General features: G+C 39.5%; 1 protein-coding gene across 1 annotated transcript in view; it reads right to left on the bottom strand.

Annotated features, from left to right (window-relative positions):
• The window catches only part of VWA8 (von Willebrand factor A domain containing 8), a 209,711-nt gene that overhangs the window by 12,575 nt on the left and 169,778 nt on the right, over positions 1–27,358 (bottom strand). Inside the window, exons 39-41 of the mRNA XM_072135279.1 lie at positions 16,336–16,444; positions 3,946–4,102; positions 2,042–2,150 (exon numbers count right to left, since the gene is read on the bottom strand). Of these exons, the coding sequence (XP_071991380.1) occupies positions 2,042–2,150; positions 3,946–4,102; positions 16,336–16,444 (375 nt within the window). The remainder of the gene's footprint in view (positions 1–2,041; positions 2,151–3,945; positions 4,103–16,335; positions 16,445–27,358) is intronic.

The following is a 27,358-nucleotide window of genomic DNA, read 5'->3' as shown; positions in this document are numbered from 1 at the left end:
ATTGCGGACAGGGACTGATTTGGTAAGCTCAGTGCAGCACTGCATAATCTGTGGGTGCTATATAAATAATGGAATTATTATTATTGTCTGCTGTGGTGTGCTGCAGCAGTAATCTGAATGCCTGAGCTTTTTCAGTAAGCATTCTCCTTATGGAGACTGCACATTAAGGCCACCGTGTAGGCATGTGGAGTATTATAGCCATGGATGCTCCATCTCTTTTAGCTATGTTGTAAGACATCAAGCATGACCTACAAGAAGCCTTATGACATGATGCGGGAGACCCAATCAGGTCGGAACAGCGCTGCCTATAGTTGGGAGTCTGTTCCTTCTGGAATAGATCTACTGGTTTGGTTATAATTCTGCATCATGTCAATAGGCTTTCTGCAGGTCATGTTTGATGTCAAGGCAGTTGCCTTACAAGGTAGCTAAAGGAGGCATGGTTTTCCTCATCCCCTCCTAGAAAACTTTGCATATTTTCATAGCTTTTTCAAACAGTCAATGAAAAGAGACGTCCCAGGAATCTGATGACCTTACCAATTTTCCATTTACCAAATTTCATAGCCAATTTCCTGGTGGATTGTAAGAGAGACAAATGACTCCTTCTCTGTCCATAATAAATGCCGTCTCATGATACACAAGTATGATTTCACTGTTACAGTAAAACATGTTACATACATATGTGAAACTAAAGAATAAAAAAGAAACACTGTAATGTACTGGATGCTGATTATGATGAAGTAGTGACACTACTATGTAACTGAAGGAATATGGCATCAAAATCATGCATGATAAACCAGGGACACTTAGTCTGTGCTGTAGCTTGACAGGCTGTTATATTGTGCAAGAGCTCTTCACCCTCCAACTGTGTGGGATCACATCAGGCAGAGAGAGGGGGAAGTGCTGAGACAGCAGGGGACACAGTGTAACAGCCTGTGAAGCTACAATACATGCACCCTTCTGTCTCATTAGCATAATTTTAAAGATTTATTGTAGCAGGAAAAAGGGCATGGATACCAAATATAAAAAGATTACCATAGACAGTGTCTGGATCTATGAGTGTCTATCTATAAGTGTCCCTGGTGTAACATGCTTGAGGATTTCTTTCAAAGACATAAATTCATATTCTACCGTGGATGATGAACTTCAGGATGGATCTGATAAAGTGATGAATCTGACAGAAGTTATCAAAGTCATTCTACTCTAAATTTTAAAACACACACATCCTCACTCAATTGTGTATAAGAAATAGGTGTCCAACTTCTAACTAAAGTGTGTTAGGACCATCAGAAAACATAAATGCAGAAGGCACACAAGTCGTAATTGATCTACGTACATGACAACAGATAAGATTAGTAAATGAGCTTGCCGTCTCTCAAATGCACGACTACAGTTGTTTCCTTCAAACAACTGTACTATGTACGCATAATACTACGCAAAACACTATTACGACTCATCTGTCATCATGGCTTCATTTTTGAGGCATCTGAAAAATGTCCAGTTTTCATGATTCTGCTCATTGCTTACTAGTAGCAGTGGAAGGATCATGTAACAGAACTTGGCCATTTTTGGCAAGGAAATGTAATATCTCTAAATTTTATCAAACTCTAAACTGCAGGAGTGCGAATAGCCTGATAACAATGGGGTTTTGAGTAGATTCCAGGTATAACACACGGCAGCTACCTATAACTTTCTCACTGGAGTCAGCTTTGTGTACATATTATTTCAACGAAGCAAAGTTTCCAGTATACAGTGAAACCACAAAAAACAGATTTATAATATAACAAGAAAAAACAAACTAAACAATAGTGTAAAGCATAATGGGATGCAGTGCTGCATAACTCTTAGTGTTATCACAAACTAAGGTCACCCCTTACCCCTGAAACATGAACACATTTGGTAAAGCACAGACCTGGTAATACCGGTATATACTGTTACACATTCTATGACATCCATGTAGCAGAGATATGACCAGAGGCACTTTTCAGAAAACAAAGTAATTTCCTTTCCGCATTAACATACTCATGTTAGCCCCATAGATTACCTGCAGACTGTCCAGGATTACGCGTAGAGATTGAACTTGTCTGCGCACAGCGCCTGAGAAACGTTCATATGTTGCAGCGTCATATTCACTCATTTGAATTTCTTTCAGCCTACAAGCAATGCAACAATAGATAAATGAAATGGTCCATATAGTAAATGCATTCCCAAGTCAGTTAAACATGACTCTTTTCATCCAATTTTCAAATGAGAGGAGTCAAGTTTAGTGGTTGTAGGTGTAAAGTCACATCAGTTTATGGCTTTGAGAGCTACAGAACCAGAGATACAGGCAGCAAAAGCCAATAATTGAGATGTGAGCTGCAGATAAAGATATTTTTTAACTGCGGGTATGTCCAGTTCAGAGACCCATTAGCCTGATGTGATCAGAAAGATTAGACTTTTATATTTAACCCCTAATTTTAACCTATTTCGTATTTGTGTTTCCTTTTTTCTCTCACCGCCTTCAAAAATCTATAACTTTTTATTTTTCCATGTAAAGAGCTGTGTGATGCCTTGTTTTCTACATAACAAATCGCACTTCATAGTGATGGTATTTAATATTCCATGGCGTGTACTGGGAAGTTGGAAAAAAATGCCAAATGTAGTGAATAATACATTTGCGCAATTTTATCTGGGCGCAATTTATATAGTTTGTATTGTGTTTAAATACATATAAAAAAATTAAAACCTTCTTCTATCTCTTAGTTTCGCCATCTTCTGCCGCTATTAACTTTATGATTCTTCAGTGAACAAAGCTGTGTGAGGTGTCATTTTTTGTGGGATGAGCTGACGTTTTCTATCATTTTGAGGACTATAGGACCTTTTTATCACGTTTTATAAATTTTTTTATAAATTGCAAAATGGCAAAACACTGCAAGTCAGTAAGGGGTTAATATGACGCAAAAAAGTTTTTTTTTTTGCCTGTAATCACTAAACTTGACTCATCTCATGAGAAAATGAAATGAGGAGAGTCATATTTGCCAGACTTTGGGGGAGATTTTTTTGAGATTTCACATAAAAGAAGGAACTGTACAAAAGAAATTTCATACCCTACCTGAGAGGGCTAGTAGTTTAGTGGGGTAAAAACTGGTAACAGGTTCGCTTTAACAGTAAAGTGATGTACAAGTGCAAAATATCAACATCTGTTGATTTGTCTATTAATATTCTCATTCCTTTCATCTGATCTCTTCCATCTTAAGGGAAGAGAGGCCCGGCTCAGTGGTGTGCTTCCAGTGCTTCCAGTGAATTCATTGATGTATTTTTAGGCCGCCATCACTAGTGGGAGCTTAATGCAAAGAGATTTCTATAGCTTCCAATGAGTTAAATAAAAGCTCTATTAATTCCTATAATAAATAGAGCGGTGGCTGCAGTCAGCCAGTTTTATCATTGAGAAGTACAGGCGGTCCCCTACTTAAGAACACTTGACTTACATACGACCCCTAGTTACAAACGGACCACTGCATATTTGTAATTTATTGTACTTTAGTCCTAGGCTACAATAAACAGCTATAACAGTTATCACAGGTGTCTGTAATGAAGCTTTATTGTTAATCCTGATTTTTATGACAACCCAACATTTTTAAAATCCAATTGTCACAGAGGCCAAAAAAGTTCTGGCTGGGATTACAATGATAAAATATCCAGTTCCGACTTACATACAAATTCAACTTAAGAACAAACCTATAGACCCTATCTTGTATGTAACCCAGGGACTGCCTGTATATTATAAATGTGTTTGTATTAGTTGTCTGGTACATTGCAAAATATAGCAGTTAGGACATTTCTGAACCCCTGGGATCACATTGAGAACTTTTCTTTATGTATTTCTTGACTTTTATTAATTTTCAATTTACTCTCAATTCAGAGATGCCCATTTCCCACTACTGTCATAACTAGGACATATGTTACCTTTGCTTGAAAGCTTTCTCTGCCATTTCTCTAGCCGCTCTCTTCACTTCCTCTGGGACAGCATCTTTTTCAGCTTGTGATACCTGGTGGACTTTGTGCCCTGCATCCAGACGATATGGACCTCCTTTGCCTCCCAATCCTGCAGTGTCTCTGCCACCTGGGAAATGACATCCACTTTAACCTTTTCAATTAGTTACATCCTTTTTATTTCAATTATAGAAGATTTGAGAAGAGTGAAGCCGCCTCCACTATGGGACAAGGGTCCCATCCAATAATTACAATGTCCTGTATAATAGTATTAAATATATTTATGATAACATCACTATTAGGGCAATTTCTACTGGTCTTTATTGAACAGAATACTTGCAGGTTATATAGACACTATGCGGGATATTTATCATACACCGGCGCTCGTGCATATTCGCAGCGGGATACATTAATAGGCCTCTTCATGTAACGGGCAGGCTGCTACAGAGCGTTTATTCTGCGCCAGCCAGGGCCTGGACTAGAAAATAAACGCAGTTGGCAACTTTTCACATGTGTACAGTGCACAGTGACAGTAACGCTCGCACCTGCCCGCTCCCAGGCGGCCGCACCCCCCCTTCATGCCCCACTGCCGTGAAGGTGGCGGCTTGGGGCAAATATTTGCAAGTGCTAGCCACTGACATGGCGCAGAGGTCCTGATAAATATGCGCCTATAGCTTCATTATATAATAATAAGTACGAGTTTCTGCCTCTCTTCTATGAAATACATGTAATTATTGTATGTATTATCCTTTCACAAGTGTTAACCAAAATATTAGGTTTTAATCACAGGCAGGTTTAACTTACATGGTGTGAAAAAAGATGATGCCTTCTGCTGCCCACAGTAATAGCCTGACAGCCAAGTGATATAAGCTACATTGCATACGCACCTTGGTGTAGTCACACACAAGAAAGTCCTGGAGTAGATGAAATCTTGACCTTTCTTTTGACCTTTACAATGTGAACACTAATAATAAGCACATGTCAACCCACATTCTATGGAATTGCTGGGTAAGACTGTCTTGTTTTCCGCTAAAGTTCACATAGGTGTCATAATATATGGCTATATTGGAATGAAGAAAAACCTTCCAGATCTACAGGATTGATTCCTTGTCCCAGTTCTCTGACCTCGAAGGCCCACAGCATAATAGTCTGACGGGTTCTTAAGAAGAATCACAAGACCTTTGAAGCTTTCGACTACTTTCATTTATAACAGTAAACGGTGTCCCCCTTCTCAACCTGACGCACAAAAGTAGATAACTATGACCTGGTCCAACAATTACAGAGAAATAGTAGCGCCAACAAATTACACTGTACTCGCAGATCACTGGGTACATATACAGATATTACAGAATAATAAATAAATAAACTAAATCAAACAATCAGAGTGAGGGCACTGCTTGCAAGAGCTCACAATCTATGAGGAACAAAAGATGACACAAGAGAGAAAAGTGCTTGTACAATGCCTGTCCATTTATTTTTAAACATTTTCAGGTGACTACCTCTTGAAACTCATCAAGAGAATGCCAAGAGTGTGCAAAGCAGTAACCAAATCAGAAGGTGGGTACTTTGAAGAACTTAGAATATAAGACATATTTCAGTTGTTTCACACTTTTTTGCTAAGTTCCGTATATACCCGAGTATAAGCCGACCCGAGTATAAGCCGAGACCCCTAATTTTACCACCAAAAACTGGGAAAAACTACTGACTTGAGTATAAGCCGAGGGTAGGAAATGCATTGGTCAAACCCCCCCAGTAAAATACAGCCTTCCAGCCCCCAGTATTATACAGCCTGCCAGCCCCCAGTAGTATTCAGCCTGCCAGCCCCCAGTAGTATTCAGCCTGCCAGCCCCCATGTATTATACAGCAGCCCCTAGTAGTATACAGCAGCCCCTAGTAGTATACAGCAAGCCCCTAGTAGTATACAGCAAGCCCCTAGTAGTATACAGCAGCCCCTAGTAGTATACAGCAGCCCCCATGTAGTATACAGCAAGCCCCTAGTAGTATACAGCCAGCCTGCCCCCACGGCCCTTAAAAAAATAAACTTAAATACTCACCCTCCGATGTCAGCGCGTCCCGTCTTCTTTCTTCTCCGCGGCTCCTCTTCTTTCTTCTGGCATGGACGCGGCCATGTTTTCTTCTAGCATGTGCATACTATGCCGCGTCCATGACAGAATAAAGAAGAGAGAAGCTCCATACACCAAAGTATAAAAAAGTTATTAGCCCCAGAAGATGGCAAAATCCCTCAAAAAAATTTTGTACAGGAGGTTTTAATTTTTTTAAATGTATGAAAACATTATAAAACCTATACAAATTTGGTATCCCGTAATCGTACCGACCCAAAGAATAAAGTAGACATGTCACTTGGGGTGCACAGTGAAATCCGTAAAATCCAAGCCCACAAGAATACGGCACAAATGCGTTTTTTTTACCAATTTCACTGCATTTGGAATTTTTTTCCCGCTTCCCGGTACACGACATGGAATATTAAATACCACCATTTTGAAGTGTAATTTGTTATGCAGAAAATAAGCCATCACACAGCTCTGTACATGGAAAAATAAAAAAGTTACAGATTTTTGAATGTGGGGAGTGAAAAATGAAAACGCAAAATCGAAAAAGGGTCGCGGCGGGAAGGGGTTAATATTGACTTCTTCAGCTTCTTTCATCCTTCTGCCTTTACCCTCCTTTTATATATACAGTAAAGGAAAAACTATCAAAAATTCTAAAAGTGATTATAGGATAGATAAAATATAATAATAAGGGTAGATTTACATATTGTAAAATGTAGTAACATCAAACTGTATCAAAATGTGGAAACATGGCAAAGAATGAAAAGGCAAATGTCATCCAGGAAGGACAGTGTCCATAATCTTATAGAAAATAAAATGTAATATGTAATTATTTCTGCAATGTCACTGCTGCTGGTATGGATCCCCCACCCTATAATTCACTATCCACAAAGCTATACTGCGTGACTCAGAAAGGAAGGGAGTGGACTGCTGCTAGATGTCCAATTTCTTAACAGATATGACCATCATGTTCCTTGTAGTAGTCGCTAGGAGCAACTGTGCACAACAAATAAGAGAAAAGATAATTCTAGGAAACAGTGAAAAACTGTGGTCTCTATGGTTATATTTAGACAATGTAACCAATTTCCTATTTTAATGAACTAAATGCTATACTGTAAAATGGTTTCTAATTTAAAGGGGTTTTTCTTCTTAAAAACATTGCCATAGGCCTTATTGTGACACACATACACAGGTCAAGGGTTTAGAGGTCACCCCTGAGGCCAGTGGTTAGTACAGCAGTAACCTGCCCTCAGACAACTTAAAGGAACAGAACTGCCTAGGCTCCAGCAGCGATCATTAGTGGCCCTGCATAGAAATCAAAGGGTAAGTGAGGCCTTTTATATTTTCCCAAACACATTTTGTCCAACCAGCTGCAATGTGTTTGACCAAGTTCTAAATAAAAATATCTTCAAGAGTCATCAGGCTACATTTATACAGGTGGTCCCCTACTTAAGAACATCTGACTTACAGACGACCCCTAGTTACAAACGGACCTCTGGATGTTGGTAATTTACTTTACTTTAGCCCTAGGCTACAATAATCAGCTGTAACAGTTATCACAGGTGTCTGTAATGAAGCTTTATTAATAATCCTGGTTCTTATGAAAACCCAACATTTTTAAAAATCCAATTGTCACAGAGACCAAAAAATTTTTTGTCTGGGGTTACAATTATAAAATATAAGGTTCCAACTTACATACAAATTCAACTTAAGAACAAACCTACAGAACCTATCTTGTATGTAACCCGGGGACTGCCTGTACTCCCAGGAGAGTTTCATTTCGGAGTCTGTGTTGCAATCCTATCAAATCTGACTGAAAGAATAGCACAGCATGGAACACTATTCTTCCAGTCCAAACAACAGACATCAGGATGAATCTGAGTCACGCTTACCATTTATGATGTAAATCATGATGGAAGTGAGAATACAGCCTTAATAAGTGTAAACCGCCACATTTATTTACTTAAAGGGAATCTGTCACCAAGATATTGTAACACCAGCACCTGATTGTTCTTCTCTAGAAGTGTCCAGCAGTGCTGTCCTTTGTTCCAGCAGATGCTACTTTTTATACAAATCTACTTTAAAAAAGTTTACTTCATAAAGTCAAGTAGGTGAAGATGCTGAGCAATCAAATCACACTTTACCAAATGGGATCTTGCACATCCGCGTCTCTGCTTAAAGTTCTACAATTGATTTGAGCTTTATCTTAAGAACATTGAGCAATGTATGTAATTGGGGGCTGCAAAGCAGGGTCCTGTGGTTCGTGGCCAGGGGTAATATAATAATTATAATAAGTCTCTTTTTATATAGTGCCTACAGATTCCGCAACGCTGCACAGAGCTTGCCAAATCGGTCCCTGTCCCCATGGGGATCACAATCTAATCAACCTACCAGTGTGTTTTGGAGTGTGGGAGGATGATTAGATTGTGAGCCCCATGGGGACAGGGCCCGATTTGGCAAGTTCTGTGCAGCATTGCGGAATCTGTAGGCGCTATAGAAAAAGAGACTTATTATAATTATTATATTACCCCTGGCCACAAACACCAAACCACCAGACCCAGGGGTGGATTAAGACTGCCCTGGACCCTAATGTGTATGAATATTATAGCCCTTACAAGTCTGAAAATCACTTCTTACATATGGTACTAGAATCAAGCTTCTTGGGGAATGGAGGATGCTTCCCTTCTGCCTGTTTTCAATCTGCGGTTTCAGGTCTTTTGGAGGACCTTCAAAGGTCCTTACATGGCTCTTCAGTTCATGCGTATTGAGAGCAGGAACAGATTTACAATGATTTCATGGGTGAAGGCCCTTCTCAGTATACAATTTGGTGGGTGGTTTGGGTGGCCATGGGTCCCAGGCTAATGCCCAAAATGCCTATACTATAAACCACTACTGTTCGTGGTCCATGTGTCATTGGTGTGTGGGGTTTACTCACATGCAATGATAATAGAAAAAGACTGCCTGAGCTAAAATTCGCTCTAAAATTCGCAGATAGGGTAGTGGCTTATACAATGGGTCAGGGGAGCCACAGCCGTGTATATGAGTCCAATGTAACTCATGAGGTAGTGTGCTAGCTGTTGAAACAATGACTAGCAAATGGTCAGAGCTGTTTTGTGTGCCGGAGGACTAAAGATGATTTTTAGCTAAATAAAGCGACCACAATAAAAGACACTGCTAGACACTGCAACAGAAGAGAGTGGCAGCTTCTCTAAAAATCTCACCAATAACAGATATAACATTACATGTTTTATATCTTGTACTAGGAAATCAACAAATCAAGTAGCAAACCTCGACTGATATTTTACAGAGAATTAAATTTACTGACGTCAGTATCATTCTAATCAGATCATCTTGTAACAGCAGCCAAGACAAGCAGATGAAATGACGGCAATTTGCTAATTATCTGATCTTGAGTCAGATTATTAAAGTTCATTTCTTTAATAAAGTTCCAGTGAGTTCTTCTATTGATTAAGCCATCACCATGCTTTCCCTCCATGAATATGCATTCCACAAGGATTTACCAGTCATTTGCAGCTGACACTAATTTGGTGATCAAAGTGTTAGCCGCTGCGCTGCACAAGAGCAGAAGACTGGACTAGTGTGTAGGGAATCAGGGAATTACTAGCATTAGAAAAACTACACAATAAATCCTGGGGTAGGACATAGGGGTATACTTTTTCTAAACTTACAATATAATGTAATAGTTTCCTATATATTTTTATAAGTGTAAACTTCACTTTGTTTGTCACATAAGAATATTTTATACAATTATATAAAGAATAGAAAACAGCAAACCTTCTACTAATAGAAGCTCCGCTTGGATTCACTTGAAAAATACCAATCTAATCTATTAAGTATGAAGGGTTACAGAGATTTCTTATGAATAGAATCAAGAGAAGCCAAAAAAAAAAAGATTTGTGTGTATGAGCAAACAACAATATGAAAAATTGCACAAATCTACATTTTGTACAGTCTAAAAACAATTAAAAAAACACACACATGAAAATGAATGTGTGACCACTGGGGTCTGGTGTGATGTAAGAGACACAAGGCTCTGGTGCAATAATACTAATGATAGCATAACAATCCATCAAAATGTGTAATGCAGTTCAATGCTACCAAAAGATAAAGGCACGGTATACAGCTTTCAGGTGAACAGTACATTCAGAGAGCATGCAAGAGTAGGTAGTACAAAATGAGACACATAAAAAAGAGAGTATAGATGGAATATCACCAAAGCACAGGAGAGCAAGACCAAAACCCCACATGTATCAGCCTAATAGTGGCTTCCAAAGGGGTGAAGAGGCTATGATCAAGTTTGCAATCTCATGGCAGCAGAAGAAAGTTTCAGCACATAATGGTAGGGGAAAAACTGTAACAGCCTTTGAAGACAGGGAAAGAAGGGACTCTGATGATGCCCCCACATTCCTTCTGGCTTTTTAGCAGAGTTTTTAAAGTTTGATATTAGAAAGAAGGAGGCCATGGAAAACAAATATTAGAAGATTACCAGTCACAGTGCCTGGATCTATGAGTCAGTGTCCCTGGTTTATAGTGCTAGATTTCATTGGTAGATTTCCTTTAAAAAAGCAGCAGGATCCTTTAGTTTTAGTGGCTGTAAGAGAACTTTGCATAGCTAATGAAAAACTAAAGATACTTGTGATAAAGGTTAACAATGTTATACTCTAAAGAATGAATATACCATATATACTTGCGTATAAGCTGACCCAGAATAAGCCAAGGTACCTAATTTTACCACAAAAAAATGGGAAAACCTATTTTCTCAAGTATAAGCCTAGGGTGGAAAATGTAATGGTGTTAGCCCACACCATCCCAGTATATAGCTAGTCAGCACCCCTGCCCTCCAGTATATAGCCATATAGCCAGCCCATGTCTCCCAGTATATAGCCAGCCCCCAGTATGCCCAGCACATAAAAAAGGAAGTAAGAAAAGGACCTGGGGGGTTGGAAGATGGGCGTCAGAAAGGTGAGTATTGACTTAATTTTTTTTTTTACTCAATTGTAATCTGAGTTTGGGTTTCTCAGCAAATTTTTTTGCTGAAAAACGTGGCTTATACTCCAGTTTATACGATAATAAAGTGTGTCTAAAAAAATGATGGGATTTTTCTCGTATAACGACTTCCATGAAGAGCTAGCAGAGCGAAGGCAAGGATAGTTACATGACAAGCCAACAGAAAATTAGCCCAAAACACATTTTATAGCTCAAAATCACAAATTTTCTAAAATATAAATTGCAGCAGCATAAGCGGTTTTTATGTACAAAATTGAGAAAACTTTGAAATGATTTTCCTTAAAACTCTTTGATGAGAGTTAAGATCTGGAAAGAGTTCTGATGAAGTCATGTGTATGGGAAGACAATCATCAAGTGACATATAGGAAAAGTAGACTTTCTGGCACTGAGAAAGCATTGTAAAGCCAATAAATGAAAAATATTTGGAAAAATCTTTAAAAAAAGCATATTATGCCAAAAGGATCAGACAAAGTAACAACCAGTGCAGCTGCCCCAGGTTACATCAATCCCATGGGCTGTGTGAGCCGTACAGGTGGGTAGGAAAAAGGGGCATGCTGTGCTGCATGGACAGCTCATTCAGTACTGAGAATCCACTATATACACTATATTCAGAGATTTCTAGGGGGCTATAAATCAAACAGTTTATGATGCAAGAATGTGAATCTTGTCATATCTGCGTCTTGGAGAAAGAACATTACACAATTGGATTATTCACTGATTTATACAGTAATTCAGTAACAGAAAGCAGCATTGCAGGTGTCTGCATTCTCAGCTAAAGAGTGAAATCCAAGCAATGACCCAGAGAAAAGTTTATCCTTCTGAGGCATCGTTAAGATGAGTGAATTCCAGAAGTGACATCTTACATAATAGAGATGATCACACACCAGGCTACTGCGTCTTTTCTCCAAGCTGGTGTGCCCCCTCATCATGCAGGTTCACAGGTGTGAGGCCCTGAAATCTGAACACCCAGGATTAAGATCAGAGATGGGGGGTGGGCTACAATGAAGTGTCAGTGGAAAAACGATATTACTCAATGTACACAATAATGTGCTGATCAAATGCATGTATCTGACTTATTTCCAGTAAAAGGCTATGGTCTGCTGTGGAGAAAGGGAATACATTTCCACAACATTGTTTTACCAGGTCTAGCCTGTATGCTTAAGTTCATTGGGTGGAGGGATTTATCAAAGCTTGAACTAGCATGCAAGTCTTGATAAAATCACATTAATTTCTAACCCAGTTATGCCACCTCCACGCCAAGTACCGGGAAACGATTTGGGGCCTGGAGCAGAATTGATCCGGGTGCACAATTGGGCACTGTATAAAGTAAAACTCCAGAGACTTTTAGTAGATCTGTTGCGACATATGGGGAGGCAAGAACGTCAAGAGCTTTAGCACGGTGCTCCACCTCTGGATAAATTCCCCAAGTGAATGAAAAAAAACAGAGGGGAAATGCTGGTTTAATCTTTATTTTAAAGAATACTGTACTCTGTTTCAATTTTTTAAACAAAACTGGAGAGTCATCTAATAGTATATACACTAGAGATCTATGTATGATCACTTTTCTGTAATATACAGTGATCAACATTGGATGTATTTTTGTAAGGGATACACCATGCCACTAGAACAGGGATTTACAAAATTAACAAAGTATATCAACATAAAACTTTTATTTATTAAAAAAGCATGATAATCATAAATGTCAGGCTTCAGGGGTAGTAGACCCACTGGACCACTGCTGGTGATGACATAAGCCAACACCTTGGACCGGAGTCTAAGTGGCACCCGGTCTTCACCAGAGCCCGCAGCAAAGCAGGTTGGATTTCCTGCAGCGTGGTACCACCAGGTCGTTCCACAGGTGCGACTGTGTCCGCAGTGGCAGCCAAGGCGAGGTGCAAAGTCAGAAGGCAAGTTTGTGGTCGGGGGGCAGGCAGGAGGTTAAGACAGGAGGCAAAAGTTCAAGGTCAGAGGCAGAGCAGAAGGTCAGGGCTGGTTGTGGAGGAGCGTAAATAGGAACAGGTCCGGGGTCACAACGGGAGATCAAAACACAGATAAATGGCAAGGGAACAAGCCTCATCCTAGGCATATAGCATGAAGATGCGGCAGGGAATGTTGGGAGATGCTGGCTTTTAACCATTTCCTGAAAAGGGCCAGCACCAATCAGCAGTGCGCCCGCCCTTTAACCCCTTAACGACTTGGCCTTTTTAAGTTTTTTCACTTCCATTTTTCCCTCCACACCTTCAAAAATCTATAACTTTTTTATTTTTCCACATAAAGAGCTGTGTTATGGCTTATTTTCTGTGTAACAAATTGCACTTCGTAGTGACGGAATTTAATATTCCATGGTGCGTACTGGGAAGCAGGAAAAAAATTCCAAATGCAGTGAAAATGGTGAAAAAACACATTTGCGACGTTTTCTTGTGGGCTTGAATATTACAGCTTTCACTGTGCGCCCCAAATGACATGTCTACTTTATTCTTTGGGTTGCTACGATTATGTGGATACCAAATTTGTATAGGTTTTATAATGTTTTCATACATTTAAAAAAATTAAAACCTCCTGTACAAAATTTTTTTTTTTTATTTTGCCGTCTTCTGGCGGCAATAACTTTTTCATACTTTGGTGTACGGAGCTGTGGGTGGTGTCATTTTTTGCGACTTTTGATGGCGTTTTCATTGCTATCATTTTTAGGACTGTGCGACCTTTTGATCACTTTTTATTAATTTTTTTATATTTTCCAAAATGGCAAAAAAATTTCATTTTTGACTTTGGACGCTATTTTCCGTTACGGGGTTAAACGCAGCGAAAAACCGTTATTATATTTTGATAGATCGGACATTTTCGAACGCGGCGATACCTAATGTGTTTATGATTTTTACTGTTGATTAATATTAATATCAGTTCTAGGGAAAGGGGGGTGATTTGAATTTTTAGGTTTTTTTATTATAATTTTTTTTTTTAAACTTTTTTTTACTTTTACTTTTACTATTTTTCAGACTCCCTAGGGTACGTTAACCCTAGGTTGTCTGATCGATCCTACCATATACTGCCATACTGTAATATGGCAGTATATGGGGATTTTACTCCTCATTCATTACAATATGCTGATAGCTGTGAGGCCCGAAGCTGTTATGGCAACGGATCACCGCTCCCCGTGACGTCATCGGGGAGCGATGATCCGCGGCAAGATGGCGGCGCCCATGCGGCGCCATCTTTCTGAAGCCTCCGGCAGCATTGCCGGCGGCGATCATAGTGAAAGCACCCGCGAGTGTTACCGGTAAGCCTTTGCTGCAATATGCAGCAAAGACTTACCGGCTATGGAGAGGGCTCGGCCCGCGAGCCCTCTCCATGCACCCGGACCCGGTTGGGAAGGGGTTAAGTATTCTGAAGCCGGCGCACGTCCCAGGAGACGGGAACGCGCACATGGCTGCCGGTCGGGAGTCAGGAGCAGGGAGAGGTAAGATAGTGCAGCAGGGTGCTGGAGCACATGGAGGATCGCGGGTGAGCCGTGACACATAATAAGGGAACAGCAATGACTGTAGCACAGATAAAGATTATAACTACTACTACTACTATTTTCTGAAGGTTACACCATTCACCAATCAGTAGGAAGTGTACATAGATTTGCTTTGAATGACTTTTACACATCTGCGGGCACTGGACATCACTAGTCTCTCACACTGTTGTGATTTTATTCCGCTCTTCCTCCAGTCTCTTCTACAGTTCTGTGACTGTTTTTTTGGCCATAACTTTGTCACAAACAAAGGATTTTTCACAGGTTTTCTACTGGGTTTAGATCAGGACACTGGCACTGGCCATTTATTGTTTCAATGTTTTCTGTTTCAGGGAACTGTCTATGCTGTCTCTTATAATAACTGACATTATACATATGCACATGTGGACAACATTTTGGTACCGCTTGTTTAATGAAAGAAAAGCACACAATGGTCACAGAAATAATTTGACAAAAGTAAAAAATAAATTTAAAATTTTAGTAAAAATGAAAAAATGATAGGCCAACATTGCTTTTCAACCATGCTTCAACAGAATAAAAAAAAAAAAAAAAAAAACTCATGGGACAGGCCTCGACAGAAATGATCCAGATCCTTCCAAAGATGCTCAATAAGATTTAGGTTAGGGCTCATAGAAGGCCACTTCAGAATAGTCCAATGTTCTCCTTTTAGACATTCTTGGGTGTTTTTAGCTTTATGTTTTGGGACATTATCCTGTTGCAAGACCCATGACCTGCGACTAAAACCAAGCGTTCTGACACTTGGCAGCACATTACTCTCTACAATCCCTTGATAGTCTTGAGATTTCATTGTACCCTGCACAGATTCAAGACACCCTATGCCAAATACAGCAAAGCAGCCTCAGAACATAACAGCTTACTCCATGTTCCACAGTAGGGGCAGTGTTCTTTTCAAGATATGCTTTATTTTTCCAATGTGTCTTCGATTTAGCTCAATTTTAGTCTCCTTTGTCCATAGGACATTCTCCCAGAAGCTTTGTGGCTTGTCAACATGTTATTTTGCAAATTCCAGTCTTGCTTTTTTACGACTCTCATTAAGTCCAGTTTGGTTCAAACAACGACGCACGGTGTGATCTGACACCAATGTTCCTTGAGCTTGAAGTTCGCCTTTAATGTCATTAGTAATTTTTCTGGGGTCTTCTGTTACCATGAGTATTATTCATCTCTTGATTTGTCATCAATCAACCGTTAACATACTTACCTATAATGTTATTCCTAAGCTCCTGAGACAACTCTTTTCATCCCTTCCTCTGGTCCATGTTGAGTGTGGCACATACTGTCTGATTACTGACAAATTACAAGATAGTAGACACCTGTGATGCTAATTAGTGGACACACATTGATTTAACATGTCCCTTTGTTCACATTTTTTTTTTTTCAGGGGAACCATCATTTCTGTCTGTTTCATGGGTTTAATTCTGTTGAAGCATGGTAGAAAAGCAGTCTGCCTTTCATTTTCACATTTTCATAGAAATGTAAATTATTTTTTACTTTTGTCAGATTTTTCTGTGACCATTGTGGGGTTTTCTTTCATTAAACGAGGGGTACCAACAATTTTGTCCACGTGTATATATATATATATATATATATATATATATATATATATATATATATATATATATATACATATACAATAGGTCCATAATTGAAGCACCCTATACGAAACATATAAAACAGCTATAATCCCTAGATTATACACTACCAATCTGAAAGAATGACCAAACGTGCACTTACCTGTTCCACCAGCCCATGTATTACCACCAACATGAGGCATGTTATCTGGGTCCAGCTTGCCATGTTTTGGTGAGCTCACATCCAAACCACTGTCTCTCTGCACTGTGATCTAAAAAGATAAATTGATTATAGTCCCACATATTATTTGCAGATAGCTTGTATGTTTAGGCTATATTTATACAATATAAATTTGCTATGTTTGGCTTTTAAAACTTACCTTTAACAATATGTTATTATACCTATAATTATTATCGTTACACTAGTATGAAGAAATTAAATAACAACATTTTACTAGGAAATATCATTCACTTTTTAAGGATTTTCACTTCCCTGTGTCAGATTATTTAGGATCTCATTATGACAGGTCTGGGAGCTTTAGAGGGCGGCAACCAGAGCTGCTGTGGTTTAGGTGCTGGAGTTGAGTTCAACTGCACCTTGTAACAGGTTACTGGTGGAAACCGAGTGTCTGCTGTATAGTATAGAAGAATCCAGCCCTGTAAGGAGAGGGCTCAGCCTGTGAATCTTCCCCATACAATTTTAATATCTGTTTTCTCACACCAATCTGATCAGAATGAGTGATTGCACAAGTCTGTGTGTTTTTTGTCACTGAATTCAGCTATTAAATTGACAGAAAAATGGGTTGTCCAGCATCCAGGCAATGAGAGTGGCTTGTGAATTAATTAAAATTCCACTTTTATTGAAAATTCTTTAAAATCATAAAGACGTCTAAAACACATGTTTGTCATATACCCATTCTGTATCAAGACGACAAGTTGTCCCATATTCTGGATAAAGGAGTGAGATTCGTATCAAGAAATGCACCTAGCTTAGGCACCATCCTGTCCCCAAACACATTTTCATCTACTGATACTACACAAAAAACATGGCTAAAATATACAGAAAGTTTCAAATGTGGCGGCGCTCGCTGCAATTTATGTCACAAAATACCCAAAAGTACACATTTTACTTCCGTTACCACATCCAAAACATATCCTATTAAATCGCATTTAAATTGTGAGAGCGATCATGTTGTATATTTAGCCAGTTGCACACAGTGCCACCAACAATATGTTGGATGCACAACCAGAAAACTTAAAAAAAGAATTGCAGAACACATTGCGGCTGCCAATAAACATAACAGTCAAATCAAAGCAAACATATCAGGTCTCTCCAAACATTTCAATGAACAACATGAAGGCAACACTGTGTACTTACAAGTCACTCCCATAGAGAAAGTGTTTAAACCAAAAAGGGGAGGAGACTGGACCAAAGCATTACGCTCTCGAGAGGCATACTGGATATTAACTCTCAAAACACGATTCCCGGCTGGGTTGAACTACAGAAACGATTTGATGTATATCTATTAATCTAATACTGCACTTATATGTGTGTTTAACATACCTCCACTGTCTAGTCATGTGACATCTATCATGTGATGCAACGTCACATTTCTGGTCCACCCACCTTGTGCTTAAATACTCTGTGCTTGAACGTATCACTAGGCTACGACTAAGGACTGAGGTTAGTCCGAAACGTGTCGGTTTGATTATCTTTTAGACGTCTTTATGATTTTAAAGAATATTCAATAAAAGTGGAATTTTAATTAATTCACAAGCCACTCTCATTGCCTGGATGCTGGACAACCCGTTTTTCTTTCTCTGAAGTTATTGCTGGTCCCCGCACAGCACGTCCGAGCAACGGCCTTACAGCACAGCGAACATCTTAAAGGGGTGAGCTGAAGAATTATTTTCTCTTTTATTAAATTGACAAGCTCTCTCTATGACATTTGACATCATGCTTCACATCTGAATGACTGATCAACATCTAGACCTACATCTAAACCTCTGCTTCTTCAATTCTAATCCCCTTCATCCGTTTTGTGGACAGATCATGCCCAATATGAATCTTTCCCGTGTTCACTCGTTTAAAGAGAACCCGTCATGCAAAATAACCCCCCTAAACTAAATATATTTTCATAAGCTGCCATTAGAAAGCATTGCCTCTATCCCTTTATTGTTGCTCTACATGCCTGTAAACTTAAGCAATGAGGTCCTAAAGCTGTATGCAAATGACCTGTGAAAAGTCCAATGAGTCATTAGCATATTCAAGCTGTCCAGCTTATTCATGAGTGGGAGGCACAGCCACACCCCCAGTGCTTGACTGACAGCTGCCCCATGTAATGGCTTCTCCATGTGCTTGCTGCTGGCCACGCCTCCTCCAGCCTGTGTGTGCATGTGTGTGTGTGTGTGTGTATAGGAGAGACACAACAGCTCCAGGCTGCAGCCATGTTATAGCAGAACATGTCAGGTACTTGTGTAGCTGATGTCTATGTCTCTGTGTATTAGGAGGCTGCAGCATGTCAGCAGATGCAGCACACACACTAGCAATGCTTTACTATACATTACACAGAGACATGAGCAGGGGGAGGGGAGGGGTAACAGGGGTGACATCACTGCCTCTGACCATGTGACCAGCCTCATTTACATAATAAAGAATAGGCTGGGATGGGATCCTTGTGAGCTGCTCTAACAGGTAGAGGTGACAGAAATAGTGACACAGACCTGATGACAGGTGTCCTTTAAACTATGTTTAGTGCATTCAAACTGTAAAATCTAGCCACTGTGCTATGTAGAATAATCAAATAATATTGTAAAACCATTGGTGAAGAGGCAGACCACCGAAGTCTACATAGTCGATTTAAATGCCAGCCCACCAGGAGATGTATCGATCTTATGGTTAAGAATTTCAGCATCTAAGGGCGTGTGCTTGTAAAATGAATACCTCCAGAAGTTTTGAGTCCTCTAACCAAAACAGTTCTACTCATCCAGTTTCCAACAATGCTATTAGCCTATAGAAGCCACACATTATGATTATGATGATTATAAAAAAATAACTTTGTAGAAAGGAGACGAATCTGGCTTGACCCACATCTTTGAGGAGAGGGAATAGCATCACAATATAATGGGGATACATTGTGCTTGAGCCCCTGTTGCTCATTTCATACCAGCAAGTAATTATATGTCTTTCACTTAGGATCGTCAAGTAAAAGGAGATGGGATATAGGCATAGGGACCTTGAAGTTCAGCCATTCCTCTACTTCAAGGATCTAATTAGCATATGCCATACATATATAAACACACATTAATATACTTATACATACAATATATAAATATACAATAAATATATAGCATAAACATACATAAAGTATACACACACTGCATATACATACATACAGAATATACACACAAACATACAGTACCATATGAAGTATATACACATCACATACATACATAGAATACCACACATACAGCATACACCCAATACCCCAGATGTCAGGGCCACTATCACACTGGTAGTGGCTATGACTGTTACCACTGTAGTTGTGCCCCTGGTGACAAGTTCCAATAGCCTATGCTATGTTAATTTTTAAAATGGCTTTGTCAGCATTCTGAATCATTTCAGTAGTTTATATAAGTTTAATTCACATTACCTGGCTCCCAGCCAGCAGCATGAGGTGAGTCCCGGGGAAGAACAGCTGTAGCCTCTGTGTGCCTGTGTCTCCTCATGCATTCTTCCTCTCCTCTCCTCTCCTCCACACCATCCCCCTCCCTACCTGCTCAATACACATGACAGGAACTGGGGAGGGAACTGCATGAGTGTGGGGGAGAGGGGACTGACACAGGCACACACTGGCTGCAGCTACCCCTCCCCACCCCCTGAGACCACAAATCAGCAAATCATAGGATATTGGAATCTGTCAATAGCTAAAAATGACATTCCTGACTAAAGGATTGATTTAACTTTGGTGTACCAGATAACCTTACTGCCATTAGTGCGTTTATTTCTAAACATTTATGTTCTTTATACCCAGGTTTCTGTCCATTTCTATCAAGGAACATAATTATATATCTCTACATAGGGTAGTTCACATATCTCAGCTCATGAACACTTACAAATATGTACATCTCTCTCTCATTCTATGCATATATCTTTACAGCTGTCAGTGACACTGCTGTATATATATCATCTCCTACCACTTCTATCAATTACCATATCTCTACTGCTATCACTTGTACCAATGGCTAAATCTGTTCTGCTGTCACTTGTAACAATGACCACATATCTACTACTGTCACTTGTAACAAAGGGCATATCTCTACTGCTGTCACTTGTACTGCTCTGCATTTCTCAGCTCCTGTCAATATTCCTGCCTGCTGTAACTTGTATTTCTTGTATATTTCTATTCTTGTCATGTATATGCCTTTCTCAGAGTTTAAAGTACCGATAAGCCAATTAATAAGAGAACATGTATCACATATCAATAGACATTACCTGTAGACACTTTCCAGGATAAAGGAAGCAGAAAACTATGAGAAAAGCTAAACTAAGAGAAAGGAACGGACTTATTAAAAGTCAAAGATTCCTGAAAAACAGCTTGAGGAATTTTTGTCACTTCTCTTTTCAATGCATGCTACCATTGGAGAAAAGTTAAAGCCTGCCGCGATGTGATGTGACCATACAATCAAGTGCATCTTTATCACCTACACACAAATTGTCTTTAGCAGACGACTGAGTATTCTAAGTTAGTCGACAAGTCTGCTCATTTATCTTCAGCTGCCGCTTCCACTATACATGAACCACTCAGCACTTTCCGGTGAACCACTCATGATTTGTCTTTACAGCCCACAATGGATTCTTGGCCACCCACAGAGTCAGCTAAAGATAGCATAAGACATACGCACAGTAGACAACTTATACTAGCATAAATAATATCAGGAAGCAGACAACAACATCATGAGAGCGAGCATCAAAAACTTGAACTTTTTCAGCAAGCATAAGTCTAAAGGGCACTTTAACTACTAATAATGGGATAAGATGAACATTTTATTTTTTTAATTGAAATCTTGCAAAATTGAATTGAATTTCCAGAGATTATTACACATCGGAAGACCAAAAAAATTCCTGCTTCAACTCTTGCTTTAATCTTTAAAGAGCAGTGTCACACCAAGTTTTAGAGTAAAAATAGTGAGTATAAGAGCTATATAGATCTTTGAAGTGCTCCGTTCATGTCTTCTATGTCAGTGTTCACACCACACAGCATGCCAATCTTTCTGGTTGAGGCTGTACTCCTGATGCCCACAGTACACAGAGGCTTTTTGAGGCTGAGTATATTTGCCAGATTTCTTCTCTCTTCTTCTGCCTATGGCTAACATGGCACGACACTTCACGCCTATGTTCCTCAGAAGTATTGTGCACTACACCTTTACACATTGATTCATATATCTTTATCTTATTTCTAATCAGAAATAAGATTTAGGAGGAAAAAGATGTTACTCAAGGAGATATGATCCCATTCATCTGTGCAACAAGGAGCTAATAATGAGAACTTGCTCGAAAATGCCAGATAATTGGTAAGGGAAAGAAATATCTGCTGCTTTTTCAGGTAGGGTGATTTTGGACGTCCCTTTAGGGCTATTTACACAAGTTAACAATCCAAAAACTTTTCACCTGCTGAAGGCTTGGTCACTATCCTCCTGGGGGAAGTGGGTGCTACATGACTCCTTCGGTGTTTGCTTGACTATTTAGGTTATTTAGGTGTTCCCCCAGAGTTATGAGTCCCGTCTGACCATTGAAAAAGCACAAATTATAACCTGCTACTGTGTTAGTGAATAAGAAAAGCTACTTTTACATTTATTGCAACCTCTAATATAGATGCATGTCTTACTATTGACTCTGTCATGGTCCCTTGGTGGTAGCTTATCTCCCTTTAGAAAAAAATAACTGTGCAAGTTAATGAAATCTAAAAACCTGACCCTCCTTTCATCCTAAAATTGTCAGGTCTAAAGTATGCCTCTTTGTGACATGACAAACTTGTTTATGTGTAAGCATCATTAAACCATAACATTCTTACAGGTTTTCATTATAAAACAGAAAATCTGAGAAGATGATTTTGATCTTCCTATCTGTTAGCTGAGTGTTACAATGTTTGATCATGTGCTTATAACCATGATAACACGGGCGCCACACAAACATACAGGCAAGCACAGTTCATCCTTATTGTGTGTGGAAGGTTTCAGCTTTAAAAATGTGACCTTTGTGGCTTTTTTCTTTAAATCAAGACTCACCCGGCTGTGATAATGGCTGTTTAGGAGGGAAGCTGAGGATGCCTAGACAACTATTGTTCTTCTCCATATTATATGGCTTGTAAATCAGAAAGGGATCATTATGAGAGGTTAATCTAAGATTTTAAGGAAACCACAATATATCCCTACTATTCCTTTTAAAACTGAGGAATGGATGATAAAAAGGGACATGGATAGACAAACTGAAATTAACTAGACTGAAAAGTGATTTTGCAGCCATGTAACTATTACTAGGGTTGTCTGCAAATCGAAAAGTTATTACAGGCAGTCCCCGGGTTACATACAAGATAGGGTCCGGAGGTTTGTTCTTAAGTTGAATTTGTATGTAAGTCGAAACTGTATATTTTATAATTGAAGTTCTAGACAAAATTTTTTCTTTTGCCCCAGTGACAATTGGAGATTCAAAATTTTTGCTGTAATTGGACAAAGAATTATCAATAAAGCTTCATTACAAATACTTTACTGATGATGATTGTAGTCTGGGACTATAGTAAAGTTTCCAGAGAGCTTCACCAGAGGTCACAGTGGGCAGAGGGGTCCGTCTGTAACTATGGGTTGTCTGTAAGTCGGGTGTCCTTAAGTAGGGGACCGCCTGTACATGAAATGAAAAGTGATTTGATGCTGACGCTTCCATATATTTTACAGTTCTCCAGTGATTAGATAATGCTTAGTCAACCACTGGGACATTCAATGACTTTGTTTTTATTGAAGCCGAGGTAACACAACCACTGGTGTTAGAGCAGCATAGCTCCCATAGCTTTGATTTCAAGTACAAAATTCCTCAAAAGAATCCTTGTGATTATAGCTTGGCTTCTTGCCCACTGCAAGCAGAGAGAGTCTATTCAAATACAGTAGTCCTATTAACAAAATAATCTTGCTTTATGTTGTGTTTATGAAGGAGCACATTCCAAGAATTCTAGATCCCCATCTGTGCTTTAAATACATTGGGCAATCTACCCCAAGTATGAGTACCCTCTTTTTACCGCTGGGACCAAAACAAAGAGGACTTCAAGCACATCAACATTTTATTTGAAGTCATTTTATCCAAATAGTAATAACTCAATTATACTGTTCTCAAAGTAAGATTATCTAGTTATTCACAACTCTCATCCTGCAGCTCAAGCAGTGTAAGAATTTGACTATTGTCATCTAAAACAAAATTGCTATTAAAGGTGATCTCAATGTTGGATCACTTGGCTTAAAGAGAAGCTTCCAGTCAAATGAACCCACCTAAAATAAATACTTCATAAAAAACTATTTAAAACTATTGCCCTCATCCCTAAGGGTACATCCACACATTGGGGCTTATTTACTAAGGGTCCGCAGACGCACTTTTCCTGATTACATTTGCCTAATTACATTTCTGTCAACATTGTGTTTACAAAATGCATGAGCTAATGCAATGTTAAGGCATGCACTAACATAGATAGTTTTAACACATTTGTGCATTAATGTACTAGATATGCCTATATATGCTATCCAACTGGGCAACTCGTCTGTAGCAATTAAAAACTCTGCTATGCCTGCAACCTTGACCCTTCTACACAAACAGACTCAGAGCTCAACTTTACTATACCAGTCACAAACTTGGTTACAATAAACTGCTAATGATGCTGCTTACTGTGCTATATTTGCTATGTGGTAGACCATTGTTTGTCCCAGAAGCACTATATTAAAGGAAACCTACCACTTGAAGTGGCAGGTTTCCGATGGCAATACTGAGCACCAGCTCAGGGTGAGCTGGTGCCGGAGCTTATTTTAGTTAGTGTTTTAAACCGCGGTATCGCGGTTTAAAACACTTTTTAAACTTTATAGCCGGCGCAGGCAGGTACGCACTCGGCGCTTACCATGCGCGCGGCTCTCATTCACTTCCTATGTAGCCGCGCGCATGGTAAGCGCCGAGCGCGTACCTGCCTGCGCCGGCTATAAAGTTTAAAAAGTGTTTTAAACCGCGATACCGCGGTTTAAAACACTAACTAAAATAAGCTCCGGCACCAGCTCACCCTGAGCTGGAGCCCGGTATTTCCATCAGAAACCTGCCACTACAAGTGGTAGGTTTCCTTTAAGTGGTTCAAGGTCTGCTTAAGTGCTGCACAACCACAGCTTAGCTACATTGTTGCATGTCCACAAGGTCTAATTGATGAAGTGTAGTAAATTCTCCATCACTACACATAGTGTTATCCAGGTTCAATTAAAGTCAGTGCACATGCATAAAATTCAGCTGTTCTACGCTGTTATATTACTGATGCCTATTCAGGTCTGGCTCAGCAAAATTATCAGTCAATGCCTAAGCAGGTAAAGATAAGCAGGCATTGAGGCATGCAAAGGGGACCAATCAGTAAGAAAACCCCCATTCAGCATTCTGTTAAAAGATCATCTTCTTTATTTAAATCTGCAGATTAAATCAAAGGCTCTTTACTAATAGATTGTTTTATAGGCAGAATATTTTTGTCAATGCCTATTGAGCGAACATGCTCTAACAAATGACATAAGAGGGGGACATAGAGAGCTGAGGTGAAGGAAGGGGGTGGGACACAAATAGATGGATGCATAGAAAGATAAAAGTGGGCAATATAGAGGAGGACACATAGTAATAAGACAGTGTCACATAAAGGGGGTCATGGACAGATAAGAGAGAAGTGGTGACATAGAGAATTAAGTGGGGACATCATGTTAAAAAGGTCAGCAGGCAGTCCTACCAGTTAAAAGCACCCCCTTGATGACCTATAAGACCTCCTCCTTGACTTCCCAGCATGGAAGGAACACAAATATTTAACCACAAAACTCACTATATCTTTTCAGCATTGTTGTATAATAACTTTACAACTGGAGATCAGCACAATTTGCTGGTGTCAGATCTAGGGGGATTGACCTTTAAGGAGGAAATTGTTGCAGTTGAACCTAGACCCAGGAGCTTGAGGGTGCCCATAAGGCTTCAATCCATTTACGCCTCTGGTTGGACCCTTTTGGACCTGACACTGATAACCTTTCTTTAAGGACAATCATTGTGCCCATCTATTAGAAAAAGTTCAAACATTACACTAATCTTTTCCACCTCAAATTTTTTTTGGTCAATGAATTTATCAAGACATTCCTTAATATGTTGAGAAATATATTTTTATTTCTGGCGCATCACAATTACTGTATATACTGGCGTATAAGACTACTTTTTAACCCCCTAAAATAATGGCTACAGTGGGGGGTCGTCTTATACGCCGGATATACGGGGGCCGCACTGTGTGAGGTGTTTTTTTTCCCCGTCAGCGCGCAGAGAGCCGCTTCCTGGGACCGCCGCGCATGCGCGGCAGTCCGCCTCTCACAGTCATTAGAAGAGGCTTAGTACGCGCTGACAGGGCGGCACGCTGTATGCTAATGCAGCCGCCCTGTCACAGCGGTCGGCGTCACAGAGCTGGGGGTCACAGGCGGCACTTACAGAAGCATGTCGGATCTTCATTAATATCGCAGCTTACAGTTATGATCACCAGGCACTTGCTCTCTTGTTTGTTTTGCAAAGTTTTAAGCAGACTTTTTTTCATTTGGGAGAGGGGTAGTCTTATACAGTGAGTATATACCAAATTCTATATTTTTAGGGCAGAAGTTGGGGGTCGTCTTATACGCCCAGTCGTCTTATACGCCGGCATATACGGTAGTATCAATTTAAAAATAATGGAAGGTTCAGTTGGTTGGCCACATCCTTATGTCCATGGGCAGCTTGACCTATTATCATTATAACCCTCTTTAAGTGAGTTTATCTGTAATTTCCCCTAAAATATCATTCATTCTAATTATAGGCCACATAGGTTATAAATCAATTTTTATTTTGAAATCTTTACGTCAAGTAATATTATTGCCAAGGGTCTAGACATTTTCTTTCAATGGATAGAAGTGTTTATTACATTTAATGAAAAATCGGCAGGAGGCACAAGGCAGTTAACATTTTACTAGGTATATAGTTGCCTTGTTAATCTTATTCTATCTTCCACTGAAAAAGATACTGTAGCCATGGAGTCTTCAGGTGTAGTATACTGGTTTTGTAACTTGGGACTCTATCAGGGTATCAACTTCGTCACCAATATGAATCTGGCTGAAGACATGTGAAATTTCTGCCCATGGTAGTTTAGTTATATTTCAGCTACAAACTCTGAAGCCAAACTGCAATGTAATAGATTTTACAGGGATAAAAGCGAAGCTGCCAGCAGCTGTCTCCTGCTGCATGATGGAATATCCAAGAGCTGCAGTCAGTATTACAGGAAAATAGCAATAAATCAATGCGGTTAATATATAATACCATTAGAGGCTTATTTTATCACCTTCAACTATGAATTATTTAATTGCACTAAATTACAATTGGGGGGGGGTTTAGAAAATTATATTGGATGAGTGACCCTGAAGCTGTTTACTTTTCATGAAAGAAGGGCCCTTTGTATTCTTGTGCTTTCATAAAGCAATGATGAGCGTGTTTTGGTTTTGGATAGGGAGGTACAGAGCACATACCTATGGTTTTGTGTAGGAAGCCTTTCTGGCAGTGACAGTGTTAAGCCGGCAGCACATTCCGCACTGGATTTACTATTTGATTATAGGATCACTATGTTATTGTATTTGATGGCAGATGATTAGTTAAGAGTCGCTTTGAGGATGGTGCAGCGGTCATTATGACATGCACACATCATCCGCCAGGTGCAGCGCAATTGCTAGGTCCCCTGTTAATAATACGATTATAAGACATGCTTGAAATGTTTCATTATTCATCTAGATATTCACAAGCATGATATACTTCTACTGCTCCTTGCTATTTCTTGTTTTCCCTGTAAATCATTAAATTAACCGGTGATCACAGGAAGCTATTCATTAAGCAGATAGGGGATGATGGGATTACTAGA

This window comes from Engystomops pustulosus, chromosome 2 (genome assembly GCF_040894005.1).
Source record: "Engystomops pustulosus chromosome 2, aEngPut4.maternal, whole genome shotgun sequence".
Taxonomy (NCBI): Eukaryota; Metazoa; Chordata; class Amphibia; order Anura; family Leptodactylidae; genus Engystomops; species Engystomops pustulosus.
Note: the sequence above shows the minus strand (reverse complement) of the source record. Positions and strands in the feature narration are given on the sequence as shown.